Source organism: Oncorhynchus nerka, linkage group LG21, assembly GCF_034236695.1.
Source record: "Oncorhynchus nerka isolate Pitt River linkage group LG21, Oner_Uvic_2.0, whole genome shotgun sequence".
Taxonomy (NCBI): Eukaryota; Metazoa; Chordata; class Actinopteri; order Salmoniformes; family Salmonidae; genus Oncorhynchus; species Oncorhynchus nerka.
Genome location: NC_088416.1, coordinates 5,099,812 through 5,118,351, shown reverse-complemented (window position 1 = coordinate 5,118,351; position 18,540 = coordinate 5,099,812). Strand labels below are relative to the sequence as shown.

The 18,540-nt window shown below is 44.0% G+C and overlaps 1 protein-coding gene across 1 annotated transcript in view; it reads right to left on the bottom strand.

The window, feature by feature from the left end:
* Positions 1 to 3,835: 3,835 nt before the first annotated feature.
* Positions 3,836 to 18,540, bottom strand: part of LOC115142440 (patatin-like phospholipase domain-containing protein 6) — a 37,607-nt gene continuing 22,902 nt past the window's right edge. Inside the window, 8 exon segments of the mRNA XM_029681904.2 lie at positions 3,836 to 6,376; positions 6,465 to 6,625; positions 8,266 to 8,368; positions 9,076 to 9,195; positions 9,497 to 9,649; positions 9,746 to 9,894; positions 11,868 to 11,984; positions 14,181 to 14,297. Of these exon segments, the coding sequence (XP_029537764.2) occupies positions 6,299 to 6,376; positions 6,465 to 6,625; positions 8,266 to 8,368; positions 9,076 to 9,195; positions 9,497 to 9,649; positions 9,746 to 9,894; positions 11,868 to 11,984; positions 14,181 to 14,297 (998 nt within the window). The 3' untranslated portion in view covers positions 3,836 to 6,298.

Below are 18,540 nucleotides of genomic sequence, written 5' to 3'. Positions count from 1 at the left end.
GAACCATCGACCTTTTGGTTACTAGCCCAACACTCTTAACTGCTAGGTTACCTGCTGCCCTTGTTGCACCTGTTACTTCCTTGTAGCATTTTAGCAAAGCCTAACCCTTTTTCCTAACCATAACCTCATTCTCCTATCCCGCTTAGTTCTCCAACCTGACACATTAATTATCTTAACCTGCTATTTTAATTATCCTAACCTGCTACATTAGTTCTCCTAACCTGTTACTTTAGATCTCCTAACCTTCTACTTTAGTTGTCCTAACCTGCTACTTTAGTTCTAACCTCCTTTAATAATGATCCTAACCTGCTAGAACAAGGAAGTAGCCAGGAGCCAATAGAAGAGGTGACAGGGCTTCCCTGGGTGTTTCAACTCGGTGCAGTTCAGAGGATGCGGGTCCCAGTCAGACCATATTGTAGATAGGTATTTGCGCCGCCCCCTCCATGTATCAACCAACATCATAATAATGTGGTAGGAGAAATAGGGGGGGATTTGGAGGGATGATCATGCATATCTATCCGGTTGTTTTGGTGAATTATCACTTTTGTCAATTCCAAAGAATAAACTACCAATACTTTAGCACCATAGTCAAATATCTAACACTTATCTTCAGCGGCAGACCTCACCCAGGCCAATAAATATAGCTATTAACAGATCTGTTTGTTACTTAACCATAATGGATGGTAAGGCTTGGGAAGGGGAGAGGAAGGGGTGTTGTGACAGAAGGTGAGCATCTGATCTGAGAGAGGAGAGTATGTGTGGAGAAATGCAGGAGTCTTGTCTGTACCTGCCCTTCCTGTGATTTTCTGCCCCAGGTCTCAGAAGGATTGGGGGCTGGAGGGGGGGGACAGGTGGGGGAGACAGTAGAAGTTTTGAGACCTTTAGTTGTTGGGAAGTGGGGTGTAGAAAGGTCGGATCTGCAGCCACTCTGAACATGGCCAAGGTGGGTTGGTGTCACGAAAGATGCTACAACACCATCATTAGTGTATTTCTTCATCAATGTGATTGAAAACCTCATCATACAGGGTACACCTTTGCTTATTTTTTTATCATGTATTAAAAACTAGGTAAGCATTTGCGTGCATGTGTCACACCCTGGCCAAGAGGTGCTGTGACAACTCAATTCAGTATAATAGTCACTTTACCACTACCTACATGTACAAATGACCTTGATTAACCTGTACCCCCGCACATTGACTCAGTACCCCCTGTCTATAGCCTCTTATTTCAGTGTTATTTTAATTTTAATTTCTTTAGTAACTAATTTCTTAACTCTTTCTTGAACTGCATTGTTGGTTAAGGGCTTGTAAGTAAGCATTTCACAGTAACTTCTACACATGTTGTATTTGGCGCGTGTGACAAATCAAATTTGATCTACACACCCTAGGTTGACACCAAGCGCATAGGGGCCACTGAATAACTCATAGCACAGACCACACCGGTTGTTTTAGAATGGGCTTGAGTGGAAGTACATGGAATGAAAGTCTGAGACAGGTCACAGTTTATTTCTCACTCCCGATTTCAGCTTCCCTAAACCAAGTTAACTCTACCCAGAGAGGAAGAGACAACGAGAGAGGGTTTAAACTCCCGTCAAACTCGGTCCACAATAAGCAGACCACCTGCCTTCCCGCTTTTTGGACGACTCCCATTGTTAGCCCAGAGACAAGATCATCTTGTCATATATACAGTATCGCTGCTCTACCTTAACAACAACAAAATTAAGGGAGGATATAACACAAAACAATCAAATCAAACAAAAACAGGGTTGTGTGCAGGGAATGCATTTCATTTTTAACTCAGATCATCATTCCTCAAATCACATCACACTTCTCTTTGCAAAACCAAGGCTTCAAAGGCACTCTGCCACAACCTTCACTAACCGTCTCTTCCCCCTAAAGTAGCCACACCTCAAACAAACTGAACAAGCGTTATGAAGAGACAGGGGAAAACCAGTCAGTCAATCACATGTTTCAACGAATCAGTTAACAAAGACTCAATTAGGAGCACCTGGGCCAGTGCATGCACAGTAATAATAGGGCATTCGTCACACTGGTGACCACTTTTCGTCCAGTCATGAGAGAAGAACTAACTGCAAAGGCAGTGGTTTCCACTAACTTGGTATTTTGACCAATCACATCAGATCGTTTCACATCAGATATTTTTCAGATCATCAATCAGATTTGGGCTGCCTGTGTAAACACAGGCAATGACAGAGAGCCAGGTAAGATGATATGATGTGCCTCACAAACCGATCTGGTTAAAAAGCACACAAACGATTCAGCAGGTAAGAGTATGAAAACTACCCCCAGGCATGATTCACTAATCCCCAAACAAACATGTACTAATCTGTTTCAACCATTCAGAAGGAGATACTATCTTCTACTTTCTCAGTTCCCCCAATGTAGGTGTTTGTGTGACTTCTCTACCTAATATGGTCAGAGGGCCAGAGAACGAGTGAGAAAGAGAGCGGTAAAGGGAGGTGTGGTTCATTGTTTGTTCTGTGGTGTCAAATTACTTTTACAACCCTGTTATTACCCCATCCCCCTCTCCTCTCCTTCAATCAGCCTGGCATCAAAGATGAACAGATAAGCTACAGAGGGCAGGCGTGTTGCAACTAAAGTGAAAGAGAACTGGAGAAGGGTAGAGGGCAGTGCGAACGGCCCAGTACATTACCGGAGCGCCAAGTCTAGGTCCAAGAGGCTTCTAAACAGTTTCTAACCCCAATCCACAAGACTCCTGAACTTCTAGTGAAATGGCTACCCAGACTATTTGCGGTGCCCCCCCCCCCTGCTACTCTCTGTTGTCATCTATGCATAGTCACTTTAATAACCCCCCTGAATATAGCCTCGCTATTGTTATTTTACTGCTGCTCTTTAATTACTTGTTACTTTTATCTCTTATTCTTATCCATTTTTTTTTAAACTGCATTGTTGGTTAGGGGCTCGTAAGTAAGCATTTCACTGTAAGGTCTACACCTGTTGTATTTGGCGCATGTGACTAATACAATTTGATTTGAAAGAGTCACCAGCCACCACTGACACATGGACATATGGTATATACTTATTGCATATGGTATCTGCAATTTAGTTCAACTGCAGGGGAGAGATATTATGCAGGTAGATTACCTGAGATTAACACCAGTCATCTTGATAAAACCAACCAGATTTACAGGTTAAATGTGAGGAATTTGTCTGTCATACAGTATTTCACTTCACAGTATTATTTGGGTGTGTGTGTGTCACTTCACTCTTAATATCCTGTTAGTCAATTTTGTACGACCACAGTGCATGGTTTGATGTAACACTACATAGGTTATGATGTAACATCCTGTCATCAGCTTCTGGACAACATAGGACAAAACAGGTTAGACAGTGTCACGGGACTGTTCACATTAGTGGCTTTAACATCCCATGTAGAGGTATTAGTGCAATGAATCCTCCAGAGAGAGAAGATCATGCTATATCACTTTCACAAGCATCCAAAGACTGTTATTGGAAGGAATGTCCAGCCATGTAATGTGGTTGAGTAATTTCACTGAGGGGGAACTGCAGACGCTGCACCCAGGGATGTGGAGCTGAGGCTGGGGTGGAGTGAGAGGGTGCATGGATGAGCCGCTTCTGGACGTGTTTCTGCACATCCTTCTCTGCTGTGTAGAGAGAGAGAGGGAGGTGTGGCGCTGGCAAACTATGATGATTCAGTAGAGTAGTGTTGGGGTTCTCATCACGTTGAATGAACAGGGCTCCCTCCTGTGGACAACTTCAGAAACTACAGGTACAGTAAAAGTAGTTACAGGAGAAATCCTCTCCTCTACCTGTTATAAAATAAAAACAAAATGTTTGCATTAATTTAGATTTATTATGCAGTATGCATTTGAACATTTCTTTAAATTGAAATGACATCCCATACCATCCTGTCTCCATAGGGCATCTTAAGGAAGATAAAACAAACCTTTCCAACCAAGGAATTATTCTTTATATTCATCCGTGCAAAATAGCAAAACCCAAGCTAATAAGAAAGGACAGTACAGTTCATTATTCATGTCCGTAATTAGAATTTTCCATTAGGATTTTTTCCCTCTTTGTTCAGTGATAAAAAAAGGCTTTAAAAAAGCCAGTGGTAAAAGCTAAACAAATAAATAAAACTAAATTGGCAACAAACAAAAAACATTCAGTGCACATTTGAATGGATTTAGGAAGGACATCTCTCAGGCGAAAAGAGTCCCAAGTTTTGCAGCAGAAAAACAGACATAGAAATGATTTATTATATACATATTTCTGAGTATTAACAGGTGTAAAGTATGTATCATGTCTATATAGTTATTACTAAGATTAGACTGAATTATTCTGTGACCATTTGAGGGCAGGGGTGTCAAACTCAATCTATGGAGGGCCTAGTTTCTGCAGGCGTTTGGTTCTTCCTTTCAATTAAGACCTAGACAACCAAGTGCAGGGAGTTCTTTACTAATTAGTGACCTTAAATTCATCAAGTAAAAGGAAGGAGCGAAAACCAACAGACACTTGGCCTTCGTGGAATGAGTTTGACACTTGTTGGTTAGGGAGTACACAGGACCCCATGCAAGCATTAGGCAAGTAGGGAGAGGGGGGTTTCTATACTAAAAGGTCCATTGGCAAAGTCTCCCCTCCAACGTTTTTAAACGGTTAAATTCAGGTTAAAAAGGCATTGTTATCCTCTGCTTGAAACAAGCAGCATACAGTAGTAGCAAGCATGGTGGAAACCATTGACACACACCTCTCCTCTACACATGTTCACCTCCCTACTTCAAACATCCAATAATGTACACTGAACAAAAATATAAACTGCAACATGTAAAGTGTTGGTCCCATGTTTCATGAGCAGAAATAAAATATCCCAGACATTCTTAATACGCAAAAAATTGGTTTAAAATCTCTTTGTGAGCATTTCTCCTTTGCCAAGATAATCCATCCACCTGACTGGTGTGGCATATCAAGTAGCTGATTTAAAAAGCATGATCATTACACAGGTGCACCTTGTGCTGGGGACAATAAAAGGCCAGTAAAATGTGCAGTTTTATTACGAAACACAATGCCACAGATGTCTCACGTTTTGAGGGAGTGTGCAATTGGCATGCTGACTGCAGGAATGTCCACCAGAGCGGTTGCCAGAGAATTTAAAATGTTCATTTCTGTACCATAAGCCGACACCAATGTTGTTTTTGTGAATTTGGCAGTACGTCCAACCGGCCTCACAACCGCAGACCACGCCAGTCAAGGACCTGAACATCCGGCTTCTTCATCTGCGGGACCGTCTGAAACCAGACCCCCTGACAGCTGGTGAAACTGAGGAGTATTTCTGTTTGTAATAAAGTCCTTTTGTGGGGAAGAACTTATTCTAATTGGCTGGTCCTGGCCCCCCAGTGGGTGGACCTATGCCCTCCCAGGCTGCTCCCCTGCCCAGTCATTTGAAATCTATAGATTAGGGCCTAATGAATTTCAATATGAACTAACTCCCTTACACTTTTGAAATTGTTGCATGTTGTCTTTATATTTTTTGTTCAGTATACATCAGTCTTTCTACCGTTTGTGCGCAGCAGCGGTTTTGTACCTGTCATTTCTTTAGCAGTCTTTTACATCTCTCTCTCCATTCAACATCAATACTACTACTAGCAAATAAATCGTAATGACACACACACACACACACACCTCTCTCCAACTTCCATCCACGTAATACCCATGTGTGTCTGAACAGAGAACAGTGTACCATCAATGAGAACCTCTCCTGATTATGGACAGACAGGACATGCAGACAGACAGTCTGAATAGGGCCAAAGCATTGGAGCTGAAAGCTTTAAAGAGACCAGGTGTTTAACTTCAACCAAGTACTAATGTGTTCCCTGTGGTATGAGGGACACCCTTTAGTCACCCCAATAAAAGTATTTCAGCTTTGGCAGGAGTGGAGTGGTGGGAGGGAAACAGAGTGGTGGGGTCCCAGTCGAGTCCATCTTCAGATTGGAGAGGGTCCCATTCATGGTCCAAGTCACACTGGGCTTCCGGGTTAAGGGTCAGGGGTTAGAGTGGGGCTCTCCATCACTGTTCCTGGAGAGCTCTCCAGTAGGTTTTCAACCCTTGATGTAACTAACCTGATTTATTTGATAAACCAGCTAATTATTAGAATCAAGCGTGGTAGATTAGGGTTGAGGGAAAAAATAAGTATTTAAGCTACAGTAGCTGCAGAAATTGCCCGACATCAAACTCTCATCTTCCACCTCTTAGTTTTTGGACCCAGAGCCTGTCTCTTTTTCATTTTTCCTCTCCTCCTGTCAGCAGTCGGAGAGCTCGGAGTAGGTGTTGGTGTCACCTTCTGTTTTCCTCCGCTGGCGGACTGACTTCTCCTCATCCTAGAGGAACAACACACAGACAGTCACTACTAACAGCAGGGTGTGTGAGTGTGTGAGTGAGATTCTGATGTCTGTGTGTTACACGTACTGCCTGGAAGACTCCGTTCTGGCCCCACTCTCCGGGGGAGAGGTCATCGAGTTCCTGTTCCCCCTCTTCTTCCTCCTCCTCCTCTTCCTCCTCCTCTTCTTCTCTCACCGTGTCCATCCCGTCCTCCTCATACTCCGTCAGGCAGTCCGACTCATCCCCCGCTGTGGGACACACAGACACAGTTATGCACTATGAAAGAGACTAGCCATACGGTAGCACAAGCAACAAGACTGAAGATTGCCATGTGATGCACTACATGACCAAAAGTATGTGGACACCTGCTCGTCAAAGATCTCATTAAAAAATCATGGGCATTGATATGGATTTGTGCCCCCCCTTTACTGCTATAACAGTCTCCACTATTCTGGGAAGGCTTTCCACTAGATGTTGGAACGTTGCTGTGGGGATTTGCTTCCATTCAGCCACAAGAACATTAGTGAGGTCGGGCACTGACGTTGGGCGATTAGGCCTGGCTTGCAGTCGGCATTCCCAATTCATCCCAAAGGTGTTCGATGGGGTTGAGGTCAGGGCTCTGTGCAGGCCAGTCAAGTTCTTCCACACTGATCTCGACAAATAATTTCTGTATGGACCTCACTTTGTGCACAGGGGCTTTGTCATGCATAAACAGGAAAGGGTCTTCCCCAGACTGTTGCCTCAAAATTGGAAGCGCAGAATCGTCTAGAACGTCATTGTATGCTGTAGCATTAAGATTTCTCTTCTCTGGAACTAAAACAGGGGGCTATAAAACAGCCCAGACCATTATTCCTCCTCAACCAAACTTTACAGTTGACACTATGCATTTGGGCAGGTAGCATTCTCCTGGCATACGCAAAAACCAAATTCGTCCGTCAGACTGCCAGATGGTGAAGCGTGATTCATCACTCCAGAGAACGCCTTTCCACCACTCCAGCCGATGCTTGGCATTGCGCATGGTGATCTTAGGCTTGTGTGCGGCTGCTCGGCCATGGAAACCCATTTCATGAAACTCCCGACGAACAGTTCTTGTGCCGATGTTGCTTCCGGAGGCAGTTTAGAACTTGTCGTGAGTGTTGCAACTGAGGACAGACGATATTTCCGTGCTTCAGCCCTCGGCGGTCCCGTTCTGTGTGATTGTGTGGCCTACCACCTCGCGGCTGAACCGTTGTTGCGCTTAGATGTTTACACTTCACAATAACAGCACTTACAGTTGACCGGGGAAGCTCCAGCAGGGCAGAAATTTGACGAACTGACTTGTTGGAAAGGTGGTATCCTATGACGGTGCCACGTTGAAAGTCACTGAGCTCTTCAGTAAGGACATTTTACTGCCAATGTTGGTCTGGAGACTTTATACACCTGTCAGCAACAGGTCTGGCTGAAATAGCTGAATCCACTAATTTGAAGAGGTGTCCACATACTTTTGTATATATAGTGTCTCTCTCCATGTATATTCTATCGTAAAGGAGCTACAATTTAAGTAAAGATACATTCATTCAATATTTTTTTTAAAGGTGACCAGGGCCTGTATTCACAAATAGTCTCAGAGTAGGAGTGCTGATCTAGGATCTTTCCAAATAAATCTTATTCATTATGATCTGAAAGGCAAACCTGATTCTAGATCAGCAATCCTAATCTGACAGGCTTCATGGACACTGGCTCTGGAGCAGTGATTATTATTTGATTTCAGGACACTTGGAAGAGTCAGGACACGGTAAAGAGGGAAACAGAGAGGAAGGGGAAAAGCTCAAACCCTTATCGACGTTGCTAGTAGGGTTACTGCTCGACCAGACTTCGGTACATTTTCCACTTTATAACAGCCTCTTACCCTCAGCAGCATCAGCGTCGGGATCGACGTATGTCTGAACCGGCTCAATCCTGGACACGATCTCAGCCAGGTCAGTGAAGTCTGACCCTGGACACGTACACGACTGGAATACAAACAAGATAATGTCATTATGTTAACGAGAATGTTAGAATTCGTGTAAAATGTACCAACGAACACAGCTTAAAACAAGAGAATGTCATGGGAATGTTATAATAACGTTAGGTAAATGTTATGTTAGGAGAATGTCATAATGTAAAGACTGTTATAATAACGTTAGGTAAATGTTATGTTAGGAGAATGTCATAATGTAAAGACTGTTATAATAACGTTAGGTAAATGTTATGTTAGGAGAATGTCATAATGTAAAGACTGTTATAATAACGTTAGGTAAATATTATTTTAGGAGAATGTCATAATGTAAAGACTGTTATAATAACGTTAGGTAAATATTATGTTAGGAGAATGTCATAATGTAAAGACTGTTATAATAACGTTAGGTAAATATTATGTTAGGAGAATGTCATAATGTAAAGACGGTTATAATAACGTTAGGTAAATGTTATGTTAGGAGAATGTCATAATGTAAAGACTGTTATAATAACGTTAGGTAAATGTTATGTTAGGAGAATGTCATAATGTAAAGACTGTTATAATAACGTTAGGTAAATGTTATGTTAGGAGAAGGTCGTAATGTAAAGACGGTTATAATAACGTTATAGAAATGTAACTATGTGTTAATGTAAAGTGGAGCAGCTGTGAGATGGTGAATGTAAAGTCTGTGACGTGTGTGTGTGTGTGTGTGTGACTCACGTCCGCCTTGGTCTTGCTGTCGTTGTAGTCTGCCGAGCGGTGGTCCTTGAGCATGTTGTCGATGATGTCACCACGGGCCCAGCCGGTGAAGAGCAGCTTGCCGTGCTGGTAGCCCACATCCTGACAGAGAGGACAGGTTAGCCTGGGGTAACAGACCATGTGGTACACTAACAAGCTACTGTAGCAATAGAGTCTGGTGGAGACCAAGCTACAAAGATGGTCTTTTACCGTGTGATTTGTTAGCTATGAACAGGAGACTGTATTTTACCAAACTTCATGTCAGCTGTTATCTAACATTTTATTTTCTCTAACAATTACATTCAAAAAAAGAGATCATGAATGTAAAATACATTTTGAACATATCCCAGAGCCGGCATAAGGAGACGAGACAGAGGTGTTGAGAAGGAATTGTGGAACTCACGTAGATCTCGTCAAACTTGCCGAAGTCCATTGTCTTGAAGCGGTCGATGGGTGGTCTGATGTACTCGCAGTAGGCACTCTTCTTCACCACTTCCAGCTGACGTACACACGACACATAGGCCAGCCTGGACTGGATCTCTGCCATGTCTGGAACCTGGGTGGGTATAGACGATAGGGTGTGAGAATGTGTGAGTGTGCATGGAAGTGCGCGCGTGTCGTTGTATGGGGTCATTTGCATTGATCATCATACCTTCACTTTCTCTGCCCAGGGGTTGATCCGTTTCCACAGCAACCACCAGCCCGACAGGCTGTCGCCGTAGTTACAGAGGTCCGTCTCGTCCTGGCTACCTACGTCGATGGCGATGACAGTCTTGGCGCCCATGTTCCTCGCGATGTCCGCTGTGGGACGTCACGTTGTGACACACACACACACACACACACACAGACGTACACGAGCCGGCAGCAGGGACGATAAGGAAAACCCAGTCTGGGGTTATTGTGGTTGTCTCCTAATAGGAACGTTGTCCTTCATATACTTTATTACCATATTCAAACTCACTCCACCAGAAACAGACATCCCAATTGGCTGGATTATCATCAACTGGATAATCACATCAAACTTCACTTCATTTCCAGTTGTATACAGTGCATCTACTCATGTCGCCCTACTGCACCTCAACATTTTTTCTGATGGTCCCAATGTTTGGGTGAATTCTTTACTCCACGTTTTGTTCACTCCTGCATGGTTGATAATGCAGCCTTGGTGTGTGTTTATGGTGCGAGTCCCAGACAGGGTTTGAGACCAAGTAAACCCGTGAAGGGTGCAGGTCTCACCAGTACACTCCACAGTGTTGACCCAATGTGTTCAAGGAACTGGCAGGCAGCCTAGCGGTTTAGAGTGTTGGTCTAGTAAACCAAAGGTCGCCGGTTCGAATCCCCGAGCCGAATAAAAATCAGTCAATGTGTCCTTGAGCAAGGCACTTAACCCTAATTTCTTCTGTAAGTTGCTCTGGATAATAGCGTCTGCTAAATGACAAAATTTTTAAAAATTAGCCACGCCTACATTTTGAAGAGTAAACGTATCATTTGCGTTAGTTCTATGGGTACTAGCTATCTAAATCCATCATAAACACTAGATGGTGGCTATGGCATTGGGCCTCTTCTGCCTTTTAGAATGTGAGACTAGTCATTGCTTTATCCCGATAGACACTGGGTCCAACTCTGTGGGTGTGTCCACCCAAATCATCAAATAATCACACGTATTGTAGACCTCGAAGCCACCCGACCATGTGGCACAAACCACAAGGAGATTCCACATCTAAAATGAACCTAAATCAGCCAAAATAGAGAAGGAGGATGTTCAACTTCATCAGGTTTGTGAAACATGGTTTTGTGTTTCATTGTTTTTCTTCTGCACGCTACAATGCCGACTTCCAAGAGGAGATAACAGTAGCATAGAGAGAAGAGGGACATTTGAGTAGCATGCAGAACTTTTTCTTCTTCTTTTTTTCTCCCCAAGTTGTCTTTTTCCCCCAGCTGGAATGCAACAGGCAATCAATACATCCATTTGGTAGAACTCCCAAATTGGTAACATCCTATTGAATACCAGTTTGTTGAGGGACATGATACTGCGTTTCGTATTCAAATTGGAAGGGAATGTACTGTCAGAGCCGACTGGTGTCTAATAAGTCACTGATTTAGAAGCATGGGCTTTTATTGTGTTTTATGGAATTGAGAACGCTAACTATATATTGTTTGTAAGTTGCCTAAATCACAACTCTATCAACACCCCAATAATTTGAGGAATACGGTAGGCCCCGCCCCTTTAGATGTTCTCAGCCAGTAAGACACCAGGAAGCCTGACTAACAGACACATAGCATTCTGAAACTCTGTTGATTTAGTGCTGATTTAAAAAGCTGGACAATGGGATACTTGGGATACTTTGTACCGCCAGTGTCCACCATCACTAACACTTGACTCTCTGTTGTATTTACTCCCATCTGATTAGGTAAAGATCTATCCTGAGCTGAAAGCATGTTACAGAACAATTTCAAATTCACTACGGGGTTCACTTACATATTTGTTTTCCCCCCCTCAGTCAATTGCCTCTATGGCTATATTTTGAAAAGATTGTTGGCAAATTAAATTTGAACATTTTGACAATGGAAATGACTTGAACGCTCATTCCCACTGCTCAGATGGTAGAAAAAGCAACTGAATTCGGTCAAACTGTCCTCTTCACCATCGTCAATGACAGCCCCGACCCATGGATGATCTCGCAACACCCCCCCCCCAACTAACTCTGAAAATGTCCTACTACCCCTTCCCTCCTCCCTCTTTCCTATTCTCCTCCTCATCATCATCTACTTGCCTGGCAGGTTGTTGATGTAGCCCCCGTCCATAAGCAAGTTGCCATCTTTGGGGTCGCAGAGGGGCGGCAGGTACCCTGAGAGGGTCATGCTCGCCCTCACATAGCGCCACAGTGACCCTGTGAGCCACACCCAGGGGGAGGGAGGGGATAACATCTCAATAATGTTGGTGTAACTTCAGGTTAGTCATGCGTTTTGGCAGCAGACCACGGCCCCAAACCAAAGGGATGCAATCCCAATTGGTTAACCCAGAGGTGGGTAACCGCCAAAGGGTTAGCCACGGGATGTGAATGTGGTGCTGCTCAACCTCTCAAATTGCTTCTGCATCCCCTGAAACACCTTGCCATGCACAGAGACCTGTGTGTGTGTGTGTGTGTGTGTGTGTGTATCAGGTCTAGGCACAGGGGTATGGGTGCAGCCACAGAGTATCAAGGGTTGGTTCGATCTCCAGACTCTGTCCCCAACCACAACCTTATGCTCCCTGTGAGTTAACCCTTGTGAAAGGTTATCGAGCCAAAGTGAAGCTTTTGTTTTTAGAACCATTTATAAAAAGTGGTGTGTTTTACAGCACTTTGGTGAAAACATACAAAAAGGGTGAAGAAAACAAAAATCACCAAAAATACAGGTATGAGGAACCTTTTTAAACCTCGCCTTCAGTTCCCCGACTCCCCAACTAGACACAAGGAGCACTGGAGGTTGGTAGTCTGGTCACAGCATTTGGAGATCTCTCAGACACTAGTGAACATGTTAGGGGCAACCAGCCAGCCCTGCCCAGAGCTGTGGTCCTGTAATACCACTCCGGACCAGCAGAGGGCAGGGGGAGGCTGGGCGCTGCATGGATTGGAAGGAGAAGGAGCACCAGAGGAAGAGAAGGATGCCGCTGTGTGTGGAGTTTGAAGGGGACATACGAGACTGAAGAATTTCAGTGTGGAATCATTGAACTGAACTAGTTCGGGACTTAGAAGTACTAACAAAACGCATAGTCACCATTTTCAGCCCACATTTAATTTGAGGCTTCAGTCAAGCCCTTCACTGACAAGAGTGATGGAACTGTATGTTCGTCTATGGGCATTGGTAGGATCCAGAACACTTTTGGCATCTCGCTAGAAAAAGCTAAAGGGAAACGGGTAGCATCAGCAACACTGTCATCAATATATATGTAAAGAGTAGATCTATAGAAGTGTACAGTACACAGACACATGCACATACATGGACAGGGGAGGTGTAGCTGCTGGGGGAGGGGGGGGTACAAATGGTTGACAGAAGCCATTCATAAGCACTGCTCGGTATGACGACATGGGATCAAGCTATGGACGAACGGACAGACAAATGGACACAGAAAAAACTACTACTGACCACATAAACAAAACAAAAACATGAAATAGCCTATATGGTGATCTTCTCTGACCTCAACACAAAACCTTTATTTCCCGACACCATAGGATCAGCTTCAAAACCCTGAAGAGAACGCTACATGTTGTGTTCCTATAGCTAGGTCGATACGCAAAAAAGCTATAACCTATGGACCTACACTGACAAACGAGTGACTGAGACCCAAGCTTTAGAACGTGGGAAACGACAAGCAGCAAGCTGCGTGGAAAGGCCTCAGGGAAATGCCTGTGTAACATGCTCAGGAAGAAGCAGGCGAGTGAGTGTACACTTGGTGTGTAGTATACCAGCCAAGTGCAGGAGAACTCGGGAGATGAAGTGGAGCAGCATGGAGAACCAAAAACAGGGAGGGGGCGGGGCACCAAAAGCAGGACCATCATGCACCTCTCTGTCTGACCCATGGATATGTACCTGCATGAGCAGAGCCTCACTGCCAATCCGGAGGCATGGGGAGGGGCTTACTGACACTGGGAGGGCGGGACAAAGCCAATTCGGAACTGTCGTGTGTATGAGTGTGAACTATTGAAGCCAAATTGAATAGAGAAGTATTGGTGTTAAGAATGGGTGGTTCTGGGTGTAGGGGAGCGAAACATTGCATCCCCTCCACTCAGACACCGAAATATACACTGTATTATTAGCCTAGCTTTCCTTCCAAACCATGGGTTCCCAATGTCCGACTGGTCAGGTGGGGTTAAGGTGAGACGGAACATGAGGGGGAGGGAGTGGTTGATTGTCGGTTGTTTCAAGGAGCTTAAGGTAGAAGTTGCCCCTAACCCCAGATCTGGGATCAGATGACATAACCTCAATCCTAACATCAACCATCAGGTGGGTGAAAATAATATGACCCTGTATCAGTGGTCAGGAGCAACTTCGACCACTCCTTTTTGGGGTTGAGACGGATCGGGGTTTGAACTTTGAACTCTGACCTGGGACATTGTTAACATAGCAACCATCCACAAGCAGGTGGCCATCCTTGGGGTCGCAGAGGGGAGGTAAATAGGGGGTGTAGGAGGCACTCGCTCTAACATAGCGCCACAGCGAGCCTGTCAGAATGGAAGATGGAGAGGGGACATCAAACATGGACAAATAGCCCCACGTCACACACAGACAGAGAGAGAGAAAGAGAGACAAGGAGTGAGACAAAGGAGAGAGGAGAGATTAGGGTTCCACATTGACAGAAACGTTCCCAAAGTTCCCGTATTTGTTGGGGAGATTCCAGTTGAAGAATTCTCAATTGATTCTGGGAATCCTCCAACCGGGATTTCTGAAAAACCTGAGAACTTTGGAAAGTTTCCGTCATTTTGTAAAACCTAGGAGCAAGACAGAGCTAGAGATGGCCAGATATATAGAGAGAGTGAGGGACAGAAAAGAGCAGGAGACAAAAGGGGCAAAACATGTCCAGAACGCTCGATGTATACAATCTAAAAACGTAAAACGACCTGAAATTGTATCTGACGTATACAATATAAAACCCTCAGTGAACATGGCCAGGTAACATAACACAATGTTTCTAGAAGTAAGTAACCAGAGAGGCCAGTTCTTGAAGTAAATACCCAGAGAGGCCAGCCCTAGAAGTAAATACCCAGAGAGGCCAGCCCTAGAAGTAAATAACCAGAGAGACCAGTCCTAGAAGTAAATAACCAGAGAGGCCAGTCCTAGAAGTAAATAACCAGAGAGGCCAGTCCTAGAAGTAAATAACCAGAGAGGCCAGTCCTAGAAGTAAATAACCAGAGAGGCCAGTCCTAGAAGTAAATAACCAGAGAGGCCAGCCCTAGAAGTAAATACCCAGAGAGGCCAGCCCTAGAAGTAAATACCCAGAGAGGCCAGTCCTAGAAGTAAATAACCAGAGAGGCCAGTCCTAGAAGTAAATAACCAGAGAGGCCAGTCCTAGAAGTAAATAACCAGAGGCCAGTCCTAGAAGTAAATAACCAGAGAGGCCAGTCCTAGAAGTAAATAACCAGAGAGGCCAGTCTAGAAGTAAATAACCAGAGAGGCCAGTTCTAGAAGTAAATAACCAGAGAGGCCAGTTCTAGAAGTAAATAACCAGAGAGGCCAGTTCTAGAAGTAAATAACCAGAGAGGCCAGTTCTAGAAGTAAATAACCAGAGAGGCCAGTTCTAGAAGTAAATAACCAGAGAGGCCAGTTCTAGAAGTAAATAACCAGAGGCCAGTTCTAGAAGTAAATAACCAGAGGCCAGTTCTAGAAGTAAATAACCAGAGGCCAGTTCTAGAAGTAAATAACCAGAGAGGCCAGTTCTAGAAGTAAATACCCAGAGAGGCCAGTCCTAGAAGTAAATACCCAGAGAGGCCAGTCCTAGAAGTAAATACCCAGAGAGGCCAGTCCTAGAAGTAAATAACCAGAGAGGCCAGTCCTAGAAGTAAATAACCAGAGAGGCCAGTCCTAGAAGTAAATAACCAGAGGCCAGTCCTAGAAGTAAATAACCAGAGAGGCCAGTCCTAGAAGTAAATAACCAGAGAGGCCAGTTCTAGAAGTAAATAACCAGAGAGGCCAGTCCTAGAAGTAAATAACCAGAGAGGCCAGTCCTACAAGTAAATAACCAGAGAGGCCAGTTCGAGAACTAAAACAGATAGCACAGAGGACTGTAGATGACAATTACATTTTTTAAATACAGATAGAAAATAACTAAATAGCATCACAGCATTAATATTACAGTGAATTTTAAACTAATAGTTAAAATGGTGTCATCCATTTACTCTCCTAAACCACTCAAAAGGAACCATGAACACCGTAATCATGTATTAGTTCAGAAACCTCATTGGAAAATGGAGACCTGCATACACTGAGTGCACAAGACATTAACACCTGCTCTTTCCATGACATAGACTGACCAGGTGACAGCTATGATCCCTTATGATATCACTTGTTAAATCCACTTCAAAATCAGTGAAGATGAAGGGGAGGAAAAAGTTAGAGAAGGATTTTTAAGCCTTGAGACAGTTGAGACATGGATTGTGTACGTGTGCCAACGGGCAAGACAAAAAAAATGTAAGTGCTTTTGAACGGGGTACGGTAGTAGGTGCCAGGCGCACCGGTTTGTGTCAAGAACTGCAACGCTGCTGGGTTTCACGCTCAACAGTTTCCCATGTGTATCACGAATTGTCCACCACTCAAAGGACATTCTGCCAACTTGACACAACGAAGGGAAGCAATGGAGTCAACATGGGCCAACGTCCCTGCGGAACGCTTTCAACACCTTGTAGAGTCCAGGACTTGTAGAGTCCATGACTCGACAAATTGAGGTTGTTCTGAAGGCAAAAGGGATGCACCTCAACATTAGGAAGGTGTTCCTAATGTTTTGTACACTCAGTGTATTTCTACTCTTTCCCAGGCTATCAACAGCCACAGTCGTCCTGTTTGGTGTTTTGTTTAGAGTGTAAGAATTATTATTAGCTTGGTTAGATAGATAGCAGCCGACAACAAACAAGAAAATTACTACAAAATGCACCAACATTCTCGGAAAAAGGGATCGCGAGAGAGAGAGTGATAGAGGGAGACCAGTGAAAGAGAAGTAAGAGTTAGAAAAAGATGAAAAGGAAGATCTATCTTCAAGCCAGGGAGAGTTAGCTAGCGCACACACACACACACACACACACACACACACACACACGCAATCTATAAACCTGATGCTTATGACCATACTCTAAAAGCCACCATCTTGCGACTAGCGTAATATAAAAAAAATAAAGACTAAATAATGCTACATTTACACAACGTCGAAGAGACTAACATTCATTGGTTGGCTTATGGAAACACGGGGTGTTGCATAAACGAAATAGTGCCACCGTGAACACAAAGTCCTTGCGTTACGAACGAGCCAACGGTGTAACTTCCAATGTTGGAAAACCCTGAGGTTGGTGTTAAAAAAACAAAAAAAACGTACTCGGCTTCAGAAATTGCGATCTGGCCATGTGTGAAGTTCTCTAGGTACAGATCTAGGATCAGCTTCCCCTCCCCCAATACTAAACTTAACCATTATTGGGGGAAATACATAACTGATCCAAGATCAGCGTGTTGGGGCAATTTCACTCTATTCCTGTTGTAAGCCTCCAGTAATGGGAATTTAGAGCTGTATGAAAGAAAAGCACATTGGGAGAAACTATGGGAAGCGAGGGAGGGATGGAGGGAGAGGCGTAAGGGTGCAGAGGGGTAAAGCAAATGAAGAGTGTTCTGGATCCTACTTGTTGACGCGGACAGGGGTGGAAGAGACTAGCACACTACATCTATAGTACACTAGCCTGGCCCCAGATCTGTTTGTGCCATCTACCCAACAATAACCATAGAAGATGGCAAAACAGATCTGGGACCAGGCTAATAGTAAGCCTATACAGCAGATGGTGAAAGTGTCCCCATATGAGCAAATTAGGGAACATTAGGGAAGTCACTGTGGCATGGTTTGTTTGGTGTTGTTTTAAAGACACGTTTTAAACATAAAACAGATGTGAGAAAGGTAGGAGGAATAACCTGAGAAAGAGAGCAATAGAGATGAGCAGTGGGAGTGGACTAGGCTGCGTCAACAGGAAGTGACATTACACTAGGGAGGAGGAAGGTGGAGCGTTGTAAAGCTTTGCTCTCGCCGTTAGTAAACATGCCAAGTGCAGACAGGCATTGAAGATATGACTGGAGGACCGCACAACCTTATGACACCCCAAATCCAGGATCAAGGAGGACTCATTTGCTACATTTGCCTATGTGGCCTAAAATCAGTACATAAATAACATAGGTTACTTTCTTTAAATGCCTTTGCTCTTACAAACTAGTGGACATTACCGGTGATAACGAATGCATGCAACATGTACTAAGACTGGATTTTGGGGGGGGGGGGTAGGTTTCCTTCCACAAGCCAAAAGGTGACCCCAAGAGGTCAGCAGGGGTCGTACCCCCAGCCTCTAGGTCTATTCTAGCTACAGTTAGTGCATTTCTCACAGTCAGTCATGACATACATACACAATCCATATATTAAGTGTCAGTCAGTCAGTCAATGGAGGAACATATTAAACAAGCAGGGAACAGAGGATGTTGCTCTAGCATACCAGCTGTATGACCTCCCGATTAGTATTATACATCTGAAACGCATGCAGAATCTAACCAATTGATCTAAAACGCCACAGTTTAACCCCACCTAGGTATCTTAAGATGAATGCACTAACTGTAAGTCGCTCTGGATAAGAGAGTCTGCTAAATGACTAAAATAAAATAAAAATGTAACATGTACAATTAAGGGGCTGGGATTTTAGTCCCATAACCCATACTCTGATACAGTAAAAA